The sequence below is a fragment of the Salvelinus alpinus genome, chromosome 29 (assembly GCF_045679555.1).
Source record: "Salvelinus alpinus chromosome 29, SLU_Salpinus.1, whole genome shotgun sequence".
In the NCBI taxonomy this organism is placed as follows: Eukaryota; Metazoa; Chordata; class Actinopteri; order Salmoniformes; family Salmonidae; genus Salvelinus; species Salvelinus alpinus.
In genome coordinates, this window is record NC_092114.1 from 39,540,099 (window position 1) to 39,564,711 (window position 24,613).

The following is a 24,613-nucleotide window of genomic DNA, read 5'->3' on the forward strand; positions in this document are numbered from 1 at the left end:
GATTGGCTAAAAACATATCCGATATTTACAGTATCTGGCAAAATGATTTTCTATAAAAGGTTTGATGCTGTTTTTAAGTGAATTTGGAAGTGTTACAGATATTTCAGTGTTCAGGACCACCTCAATTCCCCAAGTTGTCCTATCTCTAAGGTCCTACCATGGTACTTGTTTTGGATAGGTTTTAAAAAATGAAAATTATTAGGAGACACGTGGATTAAATTGATGAGTTCTATCAACCTGGAATGGCAACTGTGTTAATGGCTTTGCACATGAGTAGATTTAAAGATCTGTGTCAGTTTAAAGATTTTGTTGCCGTTCGTCTCCTCGCAGGTTCAGCCAATGAAAACGAGTCCCTTCAGTCTTTCTCCTTCCTTGAGCAACACCAAGGTGAGGGAATTAGTGCACTCACATGCGAGAGAGAGAGAGCGAGAGAGAGCGAGAGACAGTGTGTGTGCTTGTGTGTGTGAGTGGCTTATCTATTTAGACCCCACAGACATACCTCAGGTGCCGCATAGACATAGGCCAATATGCAAATGAGGACGTTTGGGCCATTACGAATGCTGACATGCCCATCAACTCCTGAGAACTAGAGCGTAAGAACGAGCACAACTCACTTTATAAAGACATGCTGCAGAAGAGAGACTGTAGACATTAATATATCGAAATGAAGGGAGATGGAGAAAAAAGAGAGTTATGGGTAGATGGATGGATGGATAGGAGCTTCCTCAGGTCAGTAATCATCAGCCAACTTGGAATATTCTGAAATTATTTACACAACAGAGCTCAACATGTTATGCATGGTAATATATTTCTTACTATATGTTGTGGGGCCCCATTAGGGCCTAAAATGGAGATCACATTCATTTATCTACAGTTAAACAGGTTAAGACTCGTTTACTGACAAGAGCAGGAGACTTGAAAAAAATCTGTTGACATATTTTATTTATTGCAGATTACATTTTTTACTTTAACTTCTTCATTCAAAAGTACTCTTGATTCAGTTGTATAGTATTGTGTGACTGGTGACACAGTATGCATAGAAAATCAGTTATGTACAGTTGAAGTCGGAAGTTTACATACACCTCAGCCAAATACATTTAAACTCAGTTTTTCACAATTCCTGACATTTAATCCTAGTAAAGATTCCCTTGTCTTAGGTCAGTTAGGATCACCACTTTATTTTAAGAATGTGAAATGTCAGAATAATAGTAGAGAGAATGATTTATTCAGCTTTTATTTATTTTGTCACATTCCCTGTGGGTCAGAAGTTTACATACACTCAATTAGTATTTGGTAGCATTGCCTTTAAATTGTTTAACTTGGGTCAAATGTTTCAGGTAGCCTTCCACAAGCTTCCCACAATAAGTTGGGTGAATTTTGTCCCATTCCTCCTGACGGAGCTGGTGTAACTGAGTCAGGTTTGTAGGCCTCCTTGCTCACACACGCTTTTTCAGTTCTGCCCACATATTTTCTATAGGATTGAGGTCAGGGCTTTGTGATGGCCACTCCAATACCTTGACTTTGTTGTCCTTATGCCATTGTGCCACAACTTTGGAAGTCTGCTTGGGGTCATCGTCCATTTGGAAGACCCATTTGCGACCAAGCTTTAACTTCCTGACTGATGTCTTGAGATGTTGCTTCAATATATCCACATCAGTTTCCCCCCTCATGATGCCATCTATTTTGTGAAGTGCACCAGTCCCTCCTGCAGCAAAGCACCCCCACAACATGATGCTGCCACCCCCGTGCTTCACGGTTGGGATGGTGTTCTTCGGCTTGCAAGCATCCCCCTTTTTCCTTCAAACATAATGATGGTCATTATGGCCAAACAGTTCTAGTTTTGTTTCATCAGACTAGAGAACATTTCTCCAAAAAGTACGATATTTGTCCCCATGTGCAGTTGCAAACTGGCGATTTTGGAGCAGTTTGCTGAGCGGCCTTTCAGGTTATGTCGATATAGGACTCGTTTTACTGTGGATATAGATACTTTTATACCTGTTTCCTCCAGCATCTTCATAAGGTCATTTGCTGTTGTTCTGGGATTGATTTGCACTTTTCGCACCGAAGTACGTTCATCTCTAGGAGACAGAACGCGTCTCCTTCCTGAGTGGTATGACGGCTGCGTGGTCCCATGGTGTTTATACTTGCGTACTATTGTTTGTACAGATGAACGTGGTACCTTCAGGCATTTGGAAATTGCTCCCAAGGATGAACCAGACTTGTGTAGGTCTACAATTTTTTTTCTGAGGTCTTGGCTGATTTCTTTTGATTTTCCCATGATGTCAAGCAGAGTGGCACTGAGTTTGAAGGTAGGCCTTGAAATACATCCACAGGTACACCTCCAATTGACTCAAATTATGTCAATTAGCCTATCAGAAGCTTCTAAAGCCATGACATAATTTTCTGTAATTTTCCAAGTTGTTTAAAGGCACAGTCAACTTAGTGTATGTAAACTTCTGACCCACTGGAATTGTGATACAGTGAATTATAAGTAAAATAATCTGTCTGTAAACAATTTTTGGAAAAATTACTTGTGTCATGCACAAAGTAGATGTCCTAACCAACTTGCCAAAACTATAGTTTGTTAACAAGACATTTTTTGGAGTGGTTGAAAAAGGAGTTTTAATGACTCCAACCTAAGTGTATGTAAACTTCCGACTTCAACTGAATGCAATTCAGTAAAAAATTGTGGAAGTTGCTAATTGTTTTTGTCAATTTTTTTCTTGAATGTTGGCTGTATGATTCATACAGTATATAGATGATCCTCTGATATTAATACATGTTTTATCTCATGAAACCACCCAAATCCTTAGTTTTAGGCAAAAAATATGATTTTGCTCTAATCAGATTTTGCTCTAATTGCACCATATTTCTGTCCATTTAAGGGACCCATTTTGGCAACTAGACTGAGGCCTGTGTACCAGATGCCAATATCTTCACGATTATTATTTTTGCATGTATTTGCCTTTAGAGTTTTCACCCTATTCAATGTTTTGATATTATTCCCCCTGCAGAGTAAAAGTGAGGCTGGCCCTGAGATGACCTCCACCCATGTGCCGCCTCCCTCCCAGCAGCAGACACGTCACCCTCACACACAACTCATGTTGGCAGGGAGTCAGCTGGCAGGGGTAAGCATTGGCACAGACACACTAGCTGAATGTATACACTGAATGTATACACTTCCAAAAGGTTTTTCGGCTATCCCCATAGGAGAACCCTTTTTGGTTCCAGACAGAACCCTTTTGGGTTCCATGTAGAACCCACTGTAGAAAGGCTTCTACATGGAACCCAAAAGGGTTCTACATGGAACCAAAAAGGGTTCCTCAAAGGGTTCTCCTATGGGGACAGGCGAGCCATTTAAGGTTCTAGATAGCACCTTTTTTTTGAGTGTAGTGTGTAGGCGGTTAGGGTAGGCTTCTTCTGCTTTGCTCTTGCTTGCGTCTTACCAAGGTTGGGGCGAATTCCATTTCAACTCAATTCTGTCGATTCAGATTTTCCTCATTCCTGAATTGACTGAATTAAAATGGAATTGATCCGACCTCTGCCTCTTACTGCTTGCTCAAACGCTGAGTGACACTATTCTCTACCTCTTTTGCTTTTCCCCCCTCCTCTCTTTGGGCAAACCCTACCCTTTCCTCCCCTCCTCCTCTTCCTCCTGTTCCTCAGCTGGCTGCCCTCTTGCCTGCGCAGCAGCAGCTGTTGCTTCAGCAGGCCCAGGCTCAGCTCCTGGCCGCTGCCGTGCAGCAGTCCAACGCGGCTCACGCTGCTCATGCCGCCCACGCAGCAGCCCAAGCCAATCAGCAGCAGCAACAACAGCAGCAGCAGCTGACCAAACAAGAGCATGCCCAGCCCCAGCTCACGCTCTCTCAGCCTATCCAGCTCACCGCCCAGGTAGGAGCGGCCAGTCACGGATCAGATATGACCAGCTTTAAGCCAATTTAACACACTAACCAACACTCGTCTATGTCAGAAGTGTTTCTCCATATACTCTTGGGTGATGTTACTTTAAAGGCTGGGGCTTTGCTCATTTCTTTGCATTATATTTCCTCCAAGGGTGTGTGTGTATGTTGCTCTTTTCAGAAATCATACATGACTTGTTGATTCTCTCTCTCTCTCTCTCTCTCTCTCTCTCTCTCTCTCTCTCTCTCTCTCTCTCTCTCTCTCTCTCTCTCTCTCTCTCTCTCTCTCTCTCTCTCTCTCTCTCTCTCGCTCTCTCTTGCTCTCCCTCCCTCCCTCCCTCCCTCCTGTAGGATATCCAGCAACTGTTGCAGCTGCAGCAGTTAGTCCTGATGCCTGGCCATCACCTGCAGTCTCCTCAGTTCCTCCTGCCTCAGGCCCAGGGACAACAGGGGCAGCAGGGTAAGTGGGACCTACTAAGTAAGTGGGAACCACCATCATCAACACTGTGACTTACTCTTCGCACAAAACATAATGTATAGCTTGGCACTATGATCTAACTGCTTAGTTCTAAAATGAGTTAGAATAAAGTGTTAGAATACAGTTAAAATACAATAAAATAGTGTTCATATAATTACAATACTAATAGTGTTAACTGCTTGTCCGTTGTGTTCCTCAGGTTTGCTCTCGACACCAAATTTAATTTCGCTACCTCAGCATCAGCAAAGCCAGGGGAGTCTTCTAACTACTCCACCCAGGCTGGGACTGCAAGCACAGGTATAGTATTATTGAAAACCACCTCGAATGTGTGTGTGTGTGTGTGTGTTGAGACTACACTTTATAACATACTGTACTACATACTTGTAAGTAAATAGATTAAGACAAGAAAATGAATCTTCACAACCTCGCCATAGATCTTTCATCAGCCTTCAATAGCTAACGCCGGTGTGCCAGCCACCCTTCGCCATTCCACAGCAATGATATAGGTTTATGTCTCACGCACTGTAGCGTCGTCACGGTGACGGCCTCACGTCGTTACAGAGGGACAAGAGCGGGGACGGCGGCGTGTCCTCTGGGGCCTCGACCGCCCCCATGACCTCGGTGACCTCTGGCCCGCACGGCGAGGAGCCAAGTGACCTGGAGGAGCTGGAGCAGTTCGCCCGCACCTTCAAACAGAGACGCATCAAACTGGGCTTCACACAGGTACACGTGTGTGTGTGTGTGTGTGTGCGTGCGTGCGTGCGTGCGTGCGTGCGTGCGTGCGCGCGTGCGTGCGTGCGTGAAATGTGATAGAGGTCAAGAGGAGCGTGAGCAATTTGATCAAGCTAGGCTTCACATGGGTCGGAGTGTGTGTGTTTGCAGTGACGGGGGTCAGGAGGCGCTGGATGCCTGAATGAAGATGAATGTTTAACACAAATGATCTCTCCCCCCCAGGGTGACGTTGGCATGGCAATGGGGAAACTGTATGGGAATGACTTCAGCCAGACCACCATCTCTCGCTTCGAGGCCCTCAACCTGAGCTTCAAGAACATGTGCAAGCTCAAGCCTCTGCTTGAGAAGTGGCTAAACGACGCGGAGACCATGGCGATAGACAACATGCTTCCCAGCCCCAGCTCCCTCTCCTCCCCCATGATGGGGTTTGAGGGCATGACGGGGCGCCGCAGGAAGAAACGCACCAGCATCGAGACCAACGTCCGCGTGGCCTTAGAGCGCAACTTCATCTCGGTGAGAAAGAGAGAGGTCCCACACCAGACCACTGGGGAACACACTCAAATCACATTAACTCTCGACACTGCACTCGCAGTAGAGTACATAAACCAACGATTCTGTCCACAACAGTTTGATGAAGTTTATTTCCTTTTTTTTAATGAACCTTTCATTATCTAAATACCACTATTGAAAGTAACATTGACAACATGTCCGATTTATGCGTTATAAAATGTTTGTGGCCTGTGACAACATGTTTGATCATGATTTCTGACCGTGTTCCCTTCAGAACCAGAAGCCTAACTCAGAGGAGATCCTCCTGATGGGAAAGCAGCTCAACATGGAGAAGGAGGTGATTCGGGTCTGGTTCTGCAACCGGCGCCAGAAAGAGAAACGCATCAACCCCTGCAGTGCCACCCCTCCCCTGCCCAGCCAGTCCCCCCTTGTGACGCACAAACCCCCCTGCTACAGCCCACACATGGTATGACCCCGCACTCACCTCACCCCATCCCCCCCCTCCCCACCAACCCTCACCATGCCTGTCATTGGCAGGCCTTTGGTCCTTTGCCTCCCTGTTCCTTAGTTTGGAAACAAACTCTGTCTAAATACAAGTCTGTCATCATGAGAGGAACAGAGCTCTGACTCGCTGTATCTATGGACATGCCCCCTCCCTCTGCATGACCCCACGTATGACCCTGTGGCCTAACCCATCCAGCACTGCTCCACTCTCAGCGCCGTGCAAATGACTACAGTGTTGTACGAGGTGTGATACGTTACACACCAACCCACGCGTCACCACAGTTACACCACGAGAGCGTGTTTCTTCTGTCTCTCTCCTGCTCACAACCTATCCACCTCTCTCTCTCTCACTTTCTCTCTCTCTCTTTCTCTCTCTTTCTCTCTCTCTCTCTCTCTCCAGATGTCTAGTCAGGGGCTGCACCAGGCTGTCACCAGCCTCAGCACAACAGGTGAGGAAATTTGATTTTTGGATACATTTGTGTTTTTGTGAAGCTAGGCCACAAGTGCCAGAGGTCTAACTTCCCTTTCGTGGACTAAGACAGAGACGAGTTCAGATGGTTCTCAAACCCAGTACCATGGGCATTGGGACAACCTATCAATGTCACAGTAGGCTGCTGAGGGAACAACAGCTCATAATAATGGAAATCATGTGTTTGATGTATTTGATACCATTCCACTGATTCCGCTCCAGTCATTACCACAAAACCGTTCTCCCCAATCAAGCTGCCACCAACCTCCTGTAATCAATGTAACCAAATGTACTGTATACCATTCATATTACTGATGGTTCTCTCTCTCTTTCTCAGTGACCAGTCCATCGCCCTCGGCAACCTGCCCTCTGACCCCCAGTGGCTCTGCAACTATGAGCTCCGCAACTGTGACTCCGCCTCAACACAGCACAGCCAGCAACGCCCCTCCCACCCTCAGTGCCCACAGCCTGAACGCTGGGTGAGTCTCTCTCTCTCTCTCTCTTTCTCTCTCTCTCTCTCTCTCTCTCTCTCTCTCTCTCTCTCTCTCTCTCTCTCTCTCTCACTCTCACTCTCACTCTCACTCTCTCTCTCCTACTACTCTACACTTACTCAATCTAACACTGAACAATCCCTCATACTCAACAAATACACTTTGATAGTAGATGCTGGGTTAGTGTCCCCTGATTATATAACTCAAACTTTGTGATCTCCTCTATCCTCTCTCTGCCCCTTGCACAGTCAACGACTACTGCACATGTGCTCAATCTAACACTGACTCCGAACACTGAATGCTCAACACACTTTTCTGTGTTTCACCACTTTGCCAGGTTGTCATTTCAAATTAGAATGATTTCCCAATGGACCTACCTAGTTAGATTCAGGTTGAGGAGATTGATGAAACAAATAGCAGAATGCTCGCAATGACAAGCTACAGTACCTAGCGTAACTGACATTCTGAGACTTACAAGCATTTCGCTGCATCTGCTATAACATCTGCTATAACATCTGCTATAACATCTGCTATAACATCTGCTATAACATCTGCTAAACTGTGAACACGAACAATAAACTGGAATTGGTGATATTTACTGACTTGCTGGGAATTCATGGTATGGGACTACATGTGGTATGTCAAGCTACCCCACCTGTTTTGCAGCAAATCTGCAAGTTCTCACACATATGAAGAAACATGCACATACACCACCGTTCAAAAGTTTGGGGTCACTTAGAAATGTCCTTGTTTTTCAAAGAAAATCAAAAACAATGTGTCAATTAAAATAACATCAAATTGATCAGAAATACAGTAGCTGGAAACGGCAGATTTTTTATGGAATATCTACCTAGGCGTACAGAGGCCCATTATCAGCAACCATCACTCCTGTGTTCCAATGGCACGTTGTGTTAGCTAATCCAAGTTTATCATTTTAAAAGGCTAATTGATCATTAGAAAACCCTTTTACAATTATGTTAGCACAGCTAAAAACTGTTGTCCTGATTAAAGAAGCAATAAAACTGGCCTTCTTTAGACTAGTTGAGTATCTGTGGCATCAGCATTGTTACAGGCTCAAAATGGCCAGAAACTTTCTTCTGAAACTCGTCAGTCTATTCTTGTTCTGAGAAATGAAGGCTATTCCATGCGAGAAATTGCCAAGAAACTGAAGATCTTGTACAATTTCTAATTGACCCCAAACTTTTGAACTGTAGTGTTTGTCTGCAGGCATAGACGTGCTAGTCAACCCAAACTCAGAACCAAGCCAATGCATACAATCAAAACACGTTGTGCTTCCATATGAGACATAAATGAGGGCGTTTGATTAATGAGCTTTCACTTAACCCTCTTGGTGCTTTCTCGATTAACCCTCTTGGTCCTTTCTCTATCTCTGCATGTGTGTGTGTTTGAATGTGTGTGTGTTTGAATGTGTGTGTATTTTAATGTGTGTGTATGTGCACATGGATGAATATGGATCCATACATATTCCAGGAACACAATGATGGGAGTAAGCACAGGGATGAACCAGGCTCTCGTCAGCAGCAATCCCCTGGCCACAATGCAAGGTGTGTTAGTCTGACAGAATCAGTGTCTATCCAGATGATAGATTAGTATTCTGATTTGTAATAAGCGCGCGCAACTCTGACTCTCACATACACCATGCTCTGATGACGAGAGGAGAAAATGTTGAGTTAACCGTGCAGATCTCAAGGCAGAAAGGAAGATGTGCCTCAGTTTGCTATCATTTCAACATGGGATTTCAAATCAATTGAAATTGCATGTCTTCACTCCATCCCATCCATATCGCCGCCAAGTAGATAATGTGAGTGTCGTGTGTGTCTGTGCGTGTGCCAAGCATGAGTTAGCTTTCCTGCAAGCTCTGACTGACTAAGCTCTCCCTGCTTTAGTCACACTACTTTCTCTCATCTGTTGCAATATCTCACCTTCGTCATCGCCATCCTTCATCTCACCATCTCATCAGTTACAGTGTCACCCAAATCGATGCCCATGTACCAAATCGATGCCCACGTATCTCTGGTAGGTGTATTAACTTATATTCTTTCTCCTCTACCTTTCTTTTCCCTTCCAATCCTTCCACCTGCCTCTCTCACCCCGTCCCCTGTAACTCTATCATGCTTCAGCTCTGGCTGCCAGTGGTGGGCAGCTGCCCATTTCCAGTCTTGAGGCCGGAGGTCAGATGATCCTGGGCGGGGCTGGGGTTCGCCCCTCCCTATTCCTCAACCGCCACACCCTCCTGCCTATGGCGTCCCACCAAGCGTGCGTGGGATTGGTCGGCGGTCCCAGGGGCGACTCTCCGCCCCCCCGCGCCAGCGGCATGGACGTCGACTCCTGCTCCGCCTCTCCCTGCTCCAGCCCTGCCTCCTTCTGCTCGTTCAGCGAAGCCTCACCGCCGCCGCTTGGCGGGGCCATGGCCGAGTGACGACGACACAACCCAAAGGATCCTATCAGGAGGAGGAGGAGGAGGAGGAGGAGGAGGAGTTTTAGTGGAGCTTTACAGAAACACCTCGCCTTTCAACCAAAGCCATCTCTCTCTCCCTCCATTTGTCGCCTTCGCTCTCTCTCCCGGAGTCTTTCGAAGCCAAAAAATACACAGATTGAAAGAGGAAGAAGAGAGCGAGGAAGAATGGAGAGGAGGAGAGAACAGGAGAACGGGGAGATTTAAACCAAAAAAATGATCTATCTATACAGTTGGAGAGGTGGCATTGTGGAACGTTTTGTCGGCAGTGAATGCTAATGTACATTTACTCCTTTCTCTGAAAAGAACAAACGAGCTGAAAAAAAACGTCGGAAAAAGAGGGCAGGGATGACAACTGAACTAAGACTTTGTGTGAGAGATGGGTGGCAAGGACAGGAAAGGAAGGAAAGACTTTAAACAAGCTTCAGCGGAAGGATGGAAAGAAAACCAAATGTAAAAATACCTAGAAGGGAAAAACACACAAAGATAAAAATGACAAACATGCCAAAATCTCCAAAACCGAAATACCAAAAACTGAAACCAAAAAAACGGAGAGAAAAGCTTTACTTAAAAGACTTATGATTCTGATCTGTCCAGGATCAGCACATCACCCACACTCAACAACGCCAAAAACATGTATGAGTTCATCGTAATATGTTTTTTAAAAGTTTTCAACACTTATTTTTGTATTTTATATGATTTGAGCATTGGGTTATGTCATACCAAATGAGCATGATTTGATATAGATATCTTAGTGGTGTCAGTCCTCCCACATATCTTTGCCTACCTCTCTAGTGGCTGTACAGTTTCAACCTATTTATAGTACAAAGCCTTGTTGTGGATTTAGCAGTCACCTCGAATTAGTAACTTTACAACTTATTTTGTGGTTTATTTTCCTAATCAATTTCCTTTGTTGATTTCACATTTTGCTCATTGAATCCTCATTGTCATGATCATCATAATTATCACCCTTGTCATTAGGGTTATTAACTTCAACATTTGTTTAATATGATGAGATATTGTTGCCTCCTTTGTTTCATAACATCTTATGTACAATTCTCTAGCACCCTCCCCTTGCGAAGATAAGGGCACTGGGCCTTTTTCTCAAATGTTTTATGAGATTGGAGAACACATTGGGAGGGACGTTAGACCATACCTCCATGCAGAATATTTCCAGATCCTTTGTCTGCTCTTATGGACTTCCCGCTTCAATTCAAACGACAATGGGGTTCAAGTCTGGAGAATGAGAGGGCCGTTGCAAAATGTTGATTTTTGTGGCCAATTAAACTTTTCTTTGTGGATTTTGATTAGTGCTTGGGAGTTATTGTCTTGCTGGAAGATCCACTTGTGGCAAAATAGCCCCATAATGTCAAAGATCCACCACCATATTTTACCGCATGAGGTACATTTCTGCATATTCTTCTGTATTTCAACGCCAAACCCACCACTGGTGTGCGTGACCAAAGAGATCTCTTTTCATGTCATCTGATCATAGCACTGCCTGGAGTTTTATAAACAGCATTGGCACTTGGATTGGAACCGGGTGCTTTGGTCAAATGACATGGAAATAGAGCTCTTTGGCCACATACACCAGTGGTGGGTTTGGTTTTGAAAAACAGAAGAAAATGTATAAAAGTACCTCATGCCAATGTTAAAATATGGTGGTGGATCTTTGATATTATGGGGCTATTTTGCTTCCACTGATCCTGGGGCCATTGTTAAGGTCAACGGCATCATGAACTTTACCAAGTACCAACCAGCCATTTTAAACAAAAACCTGGTTGCCTCTGCCAGGAGGCTGACAGTTGGCCAAAAGTGGATCTTCCAGCAAGACAATAACCCCAAACACAAATCAAAATCCACAAAGAAATGGTTAATTGACCACGAAATCTCAATTTTGCAATGGCTACCTGTTGTTTGAAGGCTCAATGTAGTTATCCTTGCAAGGGGAGGGTGCTAGAGTATTAAAAATGAATAATTTTGATCCTTATCTCTTATCTTATCTTTCTTAATTTTCTTTCTCTGAGCAATTGTATTAGTATAAAAAAATATAATTTCCCCACTTTTTTTGCAAACAAAAACAATTTGTATAATTTATTTTATACTGTATTTTTTGCTAATCTTTATCAATGTATATATGAACACCAAAATGTACTCTAATGGCTGTTGCTTCAAGCACACATGCATACACACACACACACACACACACACACACACACACACACACACACACACACACACACACACACACACACACACACACACACACACACACACACACACACACACACACACACACACACACACACTACACTAGAATGTATCGAGATGTTGAAGCTAAATAATCTTTAATGCCTTTCATTATATTTGTTAGCCTGTTTTTCTCTCAATATAATTCATTTTCCTATCATTCCACCGACTTCATATCAGTCACTTCTAGTCAGTCACTCTTGGATACCAAAGCATTGTTTCTCCCGGCCGGAAGAGCCGGGAAAACAAGTGTTCAGACAGAGACCTCAGCCGTGTCAAAAACCAAACACCCCATAACAGAGGACGACTCCACACCAACAACAAAAAACGGACAGCATCCCTCCGAGCCCCCAACCCCCTGCCCTCCACCCCTTCTGCCCCTCTCCTTTGCCTCGAAAGATGGGGTCAAAGAGCCAAAAAAAAGAAGATGAGAAGAAAACAAAAAGACTGCCCAGAGGAGTCAAAGGCAGAAAGAGGATCTGTTGGAAACTGCAGGGGAAAACGGAGGAGAAAGCTGGAACGAAGGACCAAAACCAAAAAATAACCTTACCAAAACCTACGCATGAGCGACTTAACTGAACAGATGAGAAACCAAAAACCAAATACAACACGTTGTGGACAAAGAAGTGGAGGAGGAAGATAAGGAAGAGGAGGAGGCTTTAGAGTCTGTCACAGCCGGAGAGGCTCCCTCTCTCACTCTCTCCTCCCTCCTCCATTTGTGACCTCACTTTGTTCACCCTTTTCCTGGATGGAGGAACAGCTAATGACCTCACGGAACTGAATTTAAGAATATATATTTTTCGTTTTTTTGCTTTTCGCGGTCGGTCTGTCGATTGCTGTATGACTTTGTCTCATTGCTTTCTACTTGTAATGGAGATGATGGGGTGATTTATTGCCTATTTTCATATCTGGTCTGGGGTATTATTGGTGTGCTCTGGCTTTTTTTCATTAGGTGGTTGGAAATAATACTGTGAAAATGTAGCTTCCACATTTTTTCTTTGATCAAGAATGTTCTGAAAAAGCCAAAACTGAATACCAAAAGCAAAACTGTTTGACACACAGACATACCAAATAACAACCAAATCAATGCACAATTGTCGGAGAGGAACAGTTGGATAACTGTGTTTGTGCTAGGGTTTTCTGGACAGATATGTAGAGAGACTGGTTGAGAGAGAAAGGTGTGCGTGTGTGTGTGTGTGTGTGTGTGTGTGTGTGTGTGTGTGTGTGTGTGTGTGTGTGTGTGTGTGTGTGTGTGTGTGTGTGTGTGTGTGTGTGTGTGTGTGTGTGTGTGTGTGTGTGTGTGTGTGTGTGTGTGTGTGTGTGTGTGTGTGTGTGTGTGTGTGTGTGTGTGTGTGTGCGCGCGTGTGTGCATTCAGGCATGCTTCCATACATGATTGCACACATACCTGTGTGTGAGATATGGATGGTGTGTATGTGACAGGAGAGCAAAAGAGAGACCGAATGAGTGTGCAGAAAGAGCCATTCTCTCGCATATTAACCAAACCATAAAGATTCAGTACACACTCTTCTGTCTAGTGTGCCACAGAATACTGTTCGATAAACACATGGAACTTCACACGTGAAATGAGGCATACTTGGGCACATATAGGCAGATATTAAAGGCAACCAATGATAATATTGTGGGGAGGGGCGGGCGGAAAATCAACTGAAAACCAGTTGAGCTACCCTTTATAAGGAATGTATCTGTTAGTGCTTCAATAGATTTTGTAGGAAAAAAAGCTATATCTTCTACTGCTAATGTATAAAAGGCTGTGAAATGATCCTTGATAAAAATGTTGATGATAACGATGACTTGATTTTAGACCAAAAGCTTTAAACTATCTCTCTTGGGATCTTTGTTTTGAAGGTGTATATCTATTCATGTGAGGTGGAAGATGAGTTTCTCTGCAAAAGCTTTGTGTGTTACGAACTCTCACTTGTCTGTTTATTGATTTATTCAATGATGTAATTCCTTTTTTCTATTTCTGGATTCGGACCTTTGTAACAGTTGGGGATTGTGAGGTTGTATTTTGAAGAGAGGTGTTCTTGAGATTAAGACAAGAAGACAAAATGCTTTAAAACACAAAGACAAAAGGCCAAGCTTTAAAACAAAAACTGAAACCAAATGTAAAGACTGTTCTTGTAATGGGTGTCATCTCAGAGCCCGTCTCAACTGATAAAAGCCCTAACCTGACAGAGAGAGAGAGAGAGAGAGAGAATCAAACTGATCCATGAAATGGGTCCATTTTAGAGTAATAGTGGCCCCTGAAATGTCTCCTTTCGCTTTTCTACTTACACCTGTGTGTGCCAATAGGAGTTCAAACACGTCTAGATGCCTCTATATGTTCATACTATCTCCAGCTCTCTCTCTTGCTCTCTGATCCAGTCTTTTATTTCAAGAGAGCGACGTCATATATACCTCATGTACTTTGATGAAAAACCAAATAAACAGAAGCTTTAATAAGACATGTGACCATGGTCGTCTTGGCTCAGCCGAGGGATACAATAACTGGCCTGGCTATTGAGTTTGACGAACAAGACTTTCCAAAACTTTTAAAAAGAACAGTTTGTAAGCAGTTTCCTCGGTTTTATAGGTAACACGTGCTATGACCTCACTCCTCAGAAGTAGATGCACCACTCGTCTCTCCTTCAGTGGGTCTTTGATTTCTGTTGACAATGCTGTGAGGGTACTGGAGGTGTTTATGGCAATGTCTCTTCTGAGAAGGTGTGTGTGGGATATTAGCGTGATGATGATGCTGTACAGTATGTGTGCCTGTGAAGGGCTCTCCTGTGATGGACGGAGAATGATACCAAAGTTAAACCACCACAGTGAGACCCGACACACACAACACACACACACACACACGGAGAACACACACACAAACACACACACACACAGTTAATCCATGTGTATATAAACATTCAGGAGTCTTCATGAAGACTAAATGCTACATAATGGTATTTATTTACCCTTCATTGATATCAAAAGACATACTACTGTCTTCAAGAGCACTTAATGCTATGAAGCTATGCGCCTTGAATTGTGACCATTTTATACAGTAGTTATAAGTGGCTATGAATGTTTGTTTTATGTGCTTATTAAGAATGTCCTCAACTTATAGGTCTCCATGAACTAAGATATTTCTTTGGCCTTGAGAACACAAATATGTCTGAACGTCACATCAAATCAAAGAGGATATAGTAAAAGAGAGAACAAACATACTCAATTTGCCCAAATCAAAGTGGATATAGTAAAAGAGAGAACAAACATAGTCAATTTGCCCCATATGCTTTGTTTATTTTTTAAACATATTTTTTTCTACAATACAGCTTAAATCCAAAGGTCATTTAATGAGGATGGCAAAGAAAGATTTTACTAATGAAAACCTCAATAGTGAAAACCAAAGAGCTCCACCACACCTTCTTTCTTTTACAAGTAAAAACTTTGCATTTTTCTTTTCGATGATAAAAACGGCAAAAGTTCTCTTTAATACAATGATGTTTGATGATGATGATAACTATGATGCTGATGATAACAAAAACACTGCTCTGTAACTTTGTATCTGTTACGACCCATTTCCTTTCTGTTTGTGAGTAACCTGCTTTTACCTCAAGGCTCTCTCTGAGTTAGTAACCCGTTTTTTGATTTTGTTCCCAACTGTTAAACTGCCCCTTACTCATCGCTATCGGTGTGCCTGTTGTTTGGGGGGAGGGGGACAAATGAAACAGTAAGTGTTAGGAATAAAGTGCAAATTTAGACCAATCTCTCTATGTCTTCTATTTATTCATCCTCTTTGTGTTTTCAAATAGGTATTCATTCAATTATTGAATATCTAGCATTTGACTAAAGAGATACTTTTACAGTGCCAGTATGTAGATTTAAAGCAGTATTTTGATCTACGTTTTAAGCTGAGTTCAATCATAATTTACGGTTAACATTGTTTTATTGACCAAAAAGGATCCAAATGGGTATTTCTGCATCAAGGGAAGAATATAGTACAGTGCATTCGGAAAGTATTCAGACCCCTTGGCTTTTTCCACATTTTGTTACGTTACAGCCTTATTCTAAAATTGATTCAATTGTTTTGTTCCTCGTCAATTTACACACAATATACGATAATGACAGAGCAAAAACAGGTTTAGACATTTTTGCAAATGTATTAAAAATTAAAAACTGAAATATCACATTTACATAAGTATTCAGGCCTTTACTCATTACTTTGTTCATGCAATTTTGGCAGCGATTACAGCCTTGAGTCTTCCTGGGTATCACGTTGCAAGCTTGGCACACCTGTATTTGGGAAGTTTCTCCCATTCTTCTCTGCAGATCCTCCTTGAATGGGCAGCATTGCTGCACAGCCATTTTCAGGTCTCTCCAGAGATGTTCGATCTGGTTCAAGTCCGGTCTCTGGCTGGGCCACTCAAGGACATTCAGAGACTTGTCCCGAAGCCCCTTGGCATTGTCTTGGCTGTGTGCTTAGGGTCGTTGTCCTGTTGTAAGATGAACCTTCGCCCCAGTCTGAGGTCCTGAGCGCTCTGGAGCAGGTTTTCATCAAGGATCTCTCTGTACTTTGCTCCATTCATCTTTCCCTCAATCCTGACAAGTCTCCCAGTTCCTGCCGCTGAAAAACATTCTCACAGCATGATGCTGCCACCACCATGCTTCACCGTAGGGATGGTGCCAGGTTTCCTCCACACGTGAAGCTTGGCATTCAGGCAAAATAGTTCAATCTTGGTTTCATCAAATCAGAGAATCTTGTTTCTCATGGTCTGAGAGTCCTTTAGGTGCCTTTTGGCACACTCCAAGTCGCTGCCACATGCCTTTTACTGAGGAGTGGCTTACATCTGGCCACTCTACCATAAAGGCCTGATTAGTGGAGTGCTGCAGAGATGGTTGTCCTTCTGGAAGGTTCTCCCCCCGATTGCTCAGTTTGGCCAGCTCTAGGAACAGTCTTGGTGGTTCCAAACTTCTTCCATTTAAGAATGATGGAGGCCAATGTGTTCTTGGGGACCTTCAATGCTGCAGACATTTTTTGGTACCCTTCCCCAGATCTGTGCCTTGATACAATCCTGTCTCGGAGCTCTACGGACAATTCCTTCAACCTCATGGCTTGGTTTTTGTTCTGACATGCACTGTCAACAGTGGGACCTTATATAGACAGGTGTGTGCCTTTCCAAATCATGTAAATAAGGTATTTCTGTTTTTAAAATTTTTATACATTTGCTACATTTCTAAAAAACTGTTTTTGCTTTGTCGTTATGGTGGATTGTGTGTAGATTAATGGGGGGAAAAACAACTGAATCCATTTTAGAATAAGGCTGTAACGTAACAAAATGTGGAAAAAGTAAAAGGGGTCTGAATACTTTCTGAATGCATTGTATATTGTCTTATCAATGCATGAATGTCTTATCCCTGAAACCCTATTACCGGTTTTGATCAAGAGAGTCCTAAATTGGTAAACTCAAGAATAACTGTCTATATGCAAAATAGAGACCTTGATAAGAGGGATCTGCACAGTAGGTATACAAAGAAAAGTAGGTTAGAGGTCCATTGTCTCTTGACACTTTCAACCGCTTTCCACTGTTCACTCAGAAACGCTACTGTTACTTTAATGGGTGTAAGATATTATAGTATAATTTTATAATATCGTCATGATGAACCCAAACTCAGCTATAGTATGCTATTGGAGTTTGGTCAGACTTTGTGCAGACTTTCTAGTAAATTAGTTGGTCGCAAATGCGGGGCACATAGTGTTTTTAAAATGTAATCAAGGATATTCCATGGATCCTTCTCTTGAAATGATTTACAATACTCATCCTACATGATTGCTACATTCATTCATTGAGATTAGACTTGCTGCTTTCCAGACGCATGGAAGAAGCCTCACGGTGAAACATCTCCTGTCAAAACGTATTTAGTACGTCAGCCACACACTCAACAAATGGAAACATCATCACAAATGGAAATGGGGTCAGTGTCAAAGACGTGCGTGTTTAGTGTCTCTGATAAGCAAACAGTTCATATGAGAAAGTCGTAAACAGAGGTAGCCTCCCTCATGACGTGAATTAGAAAATATCATCCTCTTCGGTACATTAAAATAATAGGACTAGAGCCCACTCTGGGAGATTGTGTGTGTGTGTTTTGGTTACTTGGATACCAAGTACTCAAAACCAAACGGACACTCGCGTCATCTTAATCGAGTGACAGTGCTCATCTTAAATCATCCTTTCATAAGACTGCGTAGTGTCTGTCTGAGCGTTACCGCGGGTAACAAACTGCTGATGCTTTTGGTCTGGTGTGGTAGATCTGGGTGGCCCAGTAGGAGGAAGGGAGGAGTGGGGGGGGTGCGACGAGGGATCTTTCCAGTCAGTCCCAGCCCAGTCCTTCCTCCTCTCTTCTGGGAACTCTTGTTTATCCTACATGTGTTAACCGAGGAATCCATCAAGGCCTAGTAATGAGTGGAGAGCCTGCTGGGCTGTTTCACAGAGTGTCTGTGTGTGTCGGCCATTAACACACGTTCCACTGCCTGATGTGGTGAGGAAAATACCCCCACGCCCCCACACACACACACACACACACACACACACACACACACACACACACACACACACACACACACACACACACACACACACACACACACACACACACACACACACACACACACACACACACACAGTGTCACACACATACAATGTAACACATTCACAGTGTCACACACCACACACACCACACTAACTTCCTCCTCATGTTCAGTGACCATGAATAACACTCTCTGTTCACGCTTTAACATATTCTGCCACACAGAGCTGAATACAAGGAGGGGCGTAATATAATAGAAACAACATTTTGATATTACAAGGACAACAAATTTTGTGGCAAATTTGAGTGGCTCATAGTTTAATACAGTGCTGAGGCTATTGGCTATCTCTCTCCTAATGTTTATTGCCGGTATGTATAAAATTCACAACCAGACACCACACAGACTGGTGCGGGCTTAGTGAAAGGCCACATCCATGCCCACACTGGCCTATTTATAATGTAGTGTGGCATGGCCCAACACATTCTATGTTGTCATTGGCCAATGCCTTGGCATCTGATACATTGGTGCTGCTAACCACAGCCACCACTAGATGGACACATACACTAGAATGCGAAAACATAATTTGAGAAAGCCTGGCTGGCCTGTGTGTAGGCTACATTTTAGAATTGGCAGACAGCCAATCATGTCTCCCATGTACTGTTGCCGTTTGAACATGGAAGTGTTTTTCATGTATAATTTTGGAAGGGGACCTAATTCAAAGACAACCTTACTGAGTATTTTATTCAGACCAATATAGAACTGAGTACAAAACAATAATTCTTGAGAATGACAAAGAAAACAAATGTACTGGAAGTTGAGTACCTTGCATTCCTGACTTGAGAATGACTGGCAAGGTGCTACGCTATTCCCAAAAATACTGTTAAACTGTCCTGGTAGCATCATAACCGGTACAGACGCGGTCATGCCGGTTTAACTTATTTTGAATACATATTTGAATTTGAGGTAAACACAAGTAGTTGTGCAGGTAACACCATGTACTGAGGAGGAACAATTGGAGAGGTTTTTTTGTTTGTTTTTAGATGTTACGCCCGAAACATGTGCAAATTTGTACTGTTTGATTTAGATTCTGACCGGAATAAGGAAGAGACCCTTTACTTTTCACTGATAAATGCCATATAAACCGGTAAGTGTATTCCGATGTGAACGAACAGAGGATTTCCATTGTGCTAATGAATGAATCACAAGTTTATGTGTAGGAAGTTTCATTGTGAAAATGAATGAATCACATGCAGACGTGGACATGTCTTAACCTGTAGCCCACTTCATTTCCACCTGTCACATTAACTGTCACAGAAAATGCACTGTACTTATTTACACAGTTGAGTCGGTTAGGGAGTCTCTCTGTAACTAACATGACCTGGCCAGGACCCGAGTATAAAATATGGTTATAACTATCTTCCTAAGTTTTGTCTAGACGTAACATAGGAAAAGTAAAACCCAAGACACTCAAATGAGTATGATATGTTACGTTTGGCATGTAGAAGGTTACTTAAGGTAAAAAGTTTGCGTGTTCGAATCTCATCACAGACAATTTAAGAATTTTAGCTAAATAGCAACTTTGCAACTACAGTTGAAGTCGGAAGTTTACATACACTTTGGTTGGAATCCTTAAAACTCGTTTTTCAACCACTCCACAAAATTTCTTGTTAACAAACTATAGTTTTGGCAAGTCGGTTAGGACATCTACTTTGTGCATGAAACAAGTATTTTTTACAACAATTGTTTACAGACAGGTTATTTCACTTATAATTCCCTGTATGACAATTCCAGTGGGTCAGAAGTTTACATTCACTAAGTTGACTGTGCCTTTAAACAGCTTGGAAAACTCCAGAAAATGATGTCATGGCTTTAGAAGCTTCTGATAGGCTAATTGACATCATTTGAGTCAATTACAGGTGTACCTGTGGATGTATTTCAAACTCAGGGCCTCTTTGCTTGACATCATGGGAAAATCAAAAGAAATCAGCCAAGACCTCCACAAGTCTGGTTCATCCTTGGGAGCAATTTCTAAGGGCCTGAAGGTACCATGTTCATCTGTACAAACAATAGTACGCAAGTATAAACACCATGGGACCACACAGCCATCATACCGCTCAGGAAGGAGATGCGTTCTGTCTCCTAGAGATGAACGTACTTTGGTGCGAAAAGTGCAACTCAATCCCAGAACAACAGCAAAGGACCTTGTGAAGATGCTGGAGGAAACGGGTACAAAGTATCTATATCCACAGTAAAACGAGTCCTATATTGACATAACCTGAAAGGCCGCTCAGCAAGGAAGAAACCACTGCTCCAAAACCGCCATAACAAAAGCCAAACTACGGTTTGCTGCACATGGGGTCAAAGATCATACTTTTTGGAGAAATGTCCTCTGGTCTGATGAAACAAAAATAGAACTGTTTGGCCATAATGACCATCGTTATGTTTGGAGGAAAAAGGGGGAGGCTTGCAAGCCGAAGAACATCATCCCAACCATGAAGCACGGGGGTGGCAGCATCATGTTGTGGGGGTGCTTTGCTGCAGGAGGGACTGGTGCACTTCACAAAATAGATGGCATCATGAGGAAGGGAAATTATGTGGATATATTGAAGCAACATCTCAAGACATCAGTCAGGAAGTTAAAGCTTGGTCGCAAATGGGTCTTCCAAATGGACGATGACCCCAAGCATACTTCCAAAGTTGTGGCACAATGGCCTAAGGACAACAAAGTCAAGGTATTGGAGAGGCCATCACAAAGCCCTGACCTCAATCCTATTGAAAATTTGTGGGCAGAACTAAAAAAGCATGTGCGAGCAAGGAGGCCTACAATCCTGACTCAGTTACACCAGCTCTGTTAGGAGGAATGGGCCAAAATTCACCCAACTTATTGTGGCAAGCTTGTGGAAGGCTACCCAAAACGTTTGACCCAAGTTTAACAATTGAAAGGCAATGCTACCAAATACTAATTGAGTGTATGTAAACTTCTGACCCATTGGGAATGTGATGAAAGAAATAAAAGCTGAATAAATCCTTCTCTCTACTGTTATTCTGCCATTTCACATTTTTTAAATAAAGTGGTGATCCTAACTGACCTAAGACAGGACATTTTTACTAGGATTAAATGTCAGGAATTGTGAAAAACTGAGTTTAAATGTATTTGGCTGAGGTGTATGTAAACTTCCGACTTCAACTGTACTTACTACTTATTAGCTACTTTGCAACTACTTTGCATTTTAGCTAACCCTAACCTTAAGCAGTTTAGCTAACCCTTCCCTTAACCCTTTAATCTAACTTAACCCTAACCCTAACCTTGACCCCTAACACCTAGAGCTAACGTTAGCCAGCTAGCTAACATTAGCGTTAGCCACCTAGCTAACATTAGCCACAATAAATTGGAATTTGTAACATATAATATGTTTCGCAATTTGGAACATATTGTACGTTTTGCAAATTAGAAATATAATATACGAATTGCAATTGGTAACATATCATACGAATTGAAATTTGTAGCATATACTAAATTCAGTGTCCCGGATTTACGTACAGAATAATACAAAATGTTCTGAGACCACGTTGCTTTTGACAACAGGCACCCTCTCAATGTGTCAGCTCTTGCAGACGCGTAATCCTGGTGACGCAAATGCCTGTCTGTTCAGTGTTCGGCCTCACGTGGTTGAAGTTGGCACTCGCCTCTGGACCGCCCGGCTGGCAACCTGTGCCCACCGCCATGATCCTTTTCCTTATGTGCCCAAAGGGAGCCTAGCCAAAGAGTGACAAAAATTCCCAGAGTTGTAATTTAAGGTCGAGGCAGGAGTTTCTCTTACCCAGTCCAAGTTTTTAAGTAGTGGGTGTGTTGATTTCATACATAGTTTGCAGAAAGGAAGGGCATAGAGAGAGAGCGTGAGAGAGAGAGAGAGAGAGAGAGAGAGAGAGAGAGAGAGAGAGAGAGAGAGAGAGAGAGAGAGAGAGAGGGAGAGAGAGAGAGAGAGAGAGAGAGAGAGAGAGAGAGAGAGAGAGAGAGAGAGAGAGAGAGAGAGAGAGAGAGAGAGAGAGAGTACTGGGAAGTGGAGTGCATAGTGCCAATAGGAATAGGAAGGGAAAGTTGCTTGCTGAGACACAGGAGACCCTGTCCTCACATACATACTGTACTCAATATAGACTGACATCGTTCCACACATACCTCAGGCTGCTGCCTCTCTCTCTCCCCCTCCCCCATTGTGCAACCCTCTCACACACTTTCCCATCACTTCTTTCCCCTCATTAATCCCGTAAACTTTCCCTCTCCAACCTGGTCTCAGAGCATTTCTTATTATTCTGTACGTAAATCCAAAATACTCCATTTATACTGAACAAAAATATAAACGCAAGGTGCAACAATTTCAAAGATTTTACTGAGTTACAGTTCATATAAGGAAATCAGTTCATTTAAATAAATAAATGATGCCCTAATCTATGGATTTCACCTGACTGGGAATAAAGATATGCATCTGTTGGTCACAGATACCTTAAAAAAAAAGGTATGGACAAAACTCCTCCCACATCTTTACAAGTATTCCCTGAACTTACTGTATGTTTCTTTGGAATGGCAATTTCATCATGACCACCTCTCCCATCATCTGCTGATCACCAGTTCTATTAGCTACAGATTGTTACACCAGATAATGTGATTTAACAAAAGATTTTTGGTATCCATTACTGGGAGTTACAGGATATGTACAGTTTGGTGTAGCACAGAGAATTTTCGACGAACCTTAGCGATGCATTCTTCGCCCTTGTTTCGGGGGAAACAGGAGTCTCATAAAAAGCCTGTGTCCAGTTGCAGCAGGTCCGTTTGAATTTAGAAAATGCTCCGTTATTAAAATAAATACTTATTTTGCTCCATAAAATAATCCAACAATATGTGCGCTGCTATCGTGTCTATTTCAAGTCTTCTCACTCATTGATCAAGACAGGTATCTGTCATCATGACATGCAGTACTTTGGGGTGGACATCCACCTGTCTCAATCAATGAGAGAAGACTTGAAATAGAAAAGATATCAGCAAAAATCACCTCATCTGGTGTAACAATCTGTAGCTACAGTTCTCTGCACTTGTGTCATGGTTCCACCTGTCTAAAGAGGGCGGCAGAGACCCTCCTAGAGACATTAACGACACTCAGGTGTGTACTATTTACTCGCTATGATTTCCCTGTTAAAAGAGGTGTGTTTTCTATTGTCCTTTGCTCAAGCTGGAATTGTGTGAGTTTGTCTCCTGAGTGAGTTGGTGAGACTTAGTGTTTGTTGTTTTCCCAGTGTTACTGTGATCCTTCCGTTACCGGTCTCAGTGAAGTATTATGTTTATCCTTAACCGCTGATTCCTGAGCTGGTCTCTTCTCTGCACCTGGGTCCAACCTCACAATGTCACAACTTGTGTGTCTCTACACCTGAGACACATTGAACTGTATTACACTGTTCATAACAAAAATGTATGTTACTTTTAGTATGTAACATTCTTGTTGAATACCCAGCTCTCTTGAGTTAGCATTAAATAGTGGACACTCCCCTGTATTTTAGAATTTGACAAAAACATTATTTTGATATCTGAATGTCTAGTGTCTGCTTGATGCTAAAGAGCCCTGTACAGCTAATATACATATCTTAGGTGAATCCATAAGAGCAGTCAAATGTCAAAGATTGATAGAAAATATCACTATATATATATTTTATGGTGGTTCTACATCAGGGCTCTCCAACCCTGTTCCTGGAGAGCTACCCTCCTAGGTAGGTTTTTGCTCCAACCCTAATCTAGCACACCTGATTCTAGGTAGGTTTTTGCTCCAACCCTAATCTAGCACACCTGATTCTAGATAGGTTTTGCTCCAACCCTAATCTAGCACACCTGATTCTAGGTAGGTTTTTGTTCCAACCCTAATCTAGCACACCTGATTCTAGGTAGGTTTTTGCTCCAACCCTAATCTAGCACACCTGATTCTAATAATTAGCTGGTTGATAACCTGAAACAGGTTAGTTACAACTGTGGTTGGAGCTAAAACCTACAGAAGGGAACAGGGTTGGAGACCCCTGTTCTACATGGTTTTATGTTGAGCCACACTGCCTGTATTTACACAGGCAGCCCAAATCTGATATTTATTTCCACTAACTGGTCTTAATCACATCAGATCTTTTTCAGAACTGATCTGATTGGTTAAAAGACCAATTAGTGAAAAAAAGATCCGAATTGGGC

The 24,613-nt window shown here is 42.7% G+C and overlaps 1 protein-coding gene across 2 annotated transcripts in view; it reads left to right on the forward strand.

Moving 5' to 3' along the window:
• The window catches only part of LOC139558699 (POU domain, class 2, transcription factor 2-like), a 51,960-nt gene extending 36,388 nt beyond the window's left edge, over window positions 1-15,572 (forward strand). Inside the window, exons 4-15 of one of the 2 annotated variants that reach the window (XM_071374025.1) lie at window positions 331-387; window positions 3,015-3,128; window positions 3,667-3,891; window positions 4,251-4,377; window positions 4,577-4,674; window positions 4,906-5,100; window positions 5,332-5,622; window positions 5,894-6,085; window positions 6,524-6,572; window positions 6,930-7,071; window positions 8,575-8,648; window positions 9,225-15,572. In XM_071374025.1, the coding sequence (XP_071230126.1) occupies window positions 331-387; window positions 3,015-3,128; window positions 3,667-3,891; window positions 4,251-4,377; window positions 4,577-4,674; window positions 4,906-5,100; window positions 5,332-5,622; window positions 5,894-6,085; window positions 6,524-6,572; window positions 6,930-7,071; window positions 8,575-8,648; window positions 9,225-9,523 (1,863 nt within the window). In that variant the 3' untranslated portion in view covers window positions 9,524-15,572. The remainder of the gene's footprint in view (window positions 1-330; window positions 388-3,014; window positions 3,129-3,666; window positions 3,892-4,250; window positions 4,378-4,576; window positions 4,675-4,905; window positions 5,101-5,331; window positions 5,623-5,893; window positions 6,086-6,523; window positions 6,573-6,929; window positions 7,072-8,574; window positions 8,649-9,224) is intronic. The other variant, XM_071374026.1, reaches the window with a different exon arrangement.
• Window positions 15,573-24,613: the final 9,041 nt, after the last annotated feature.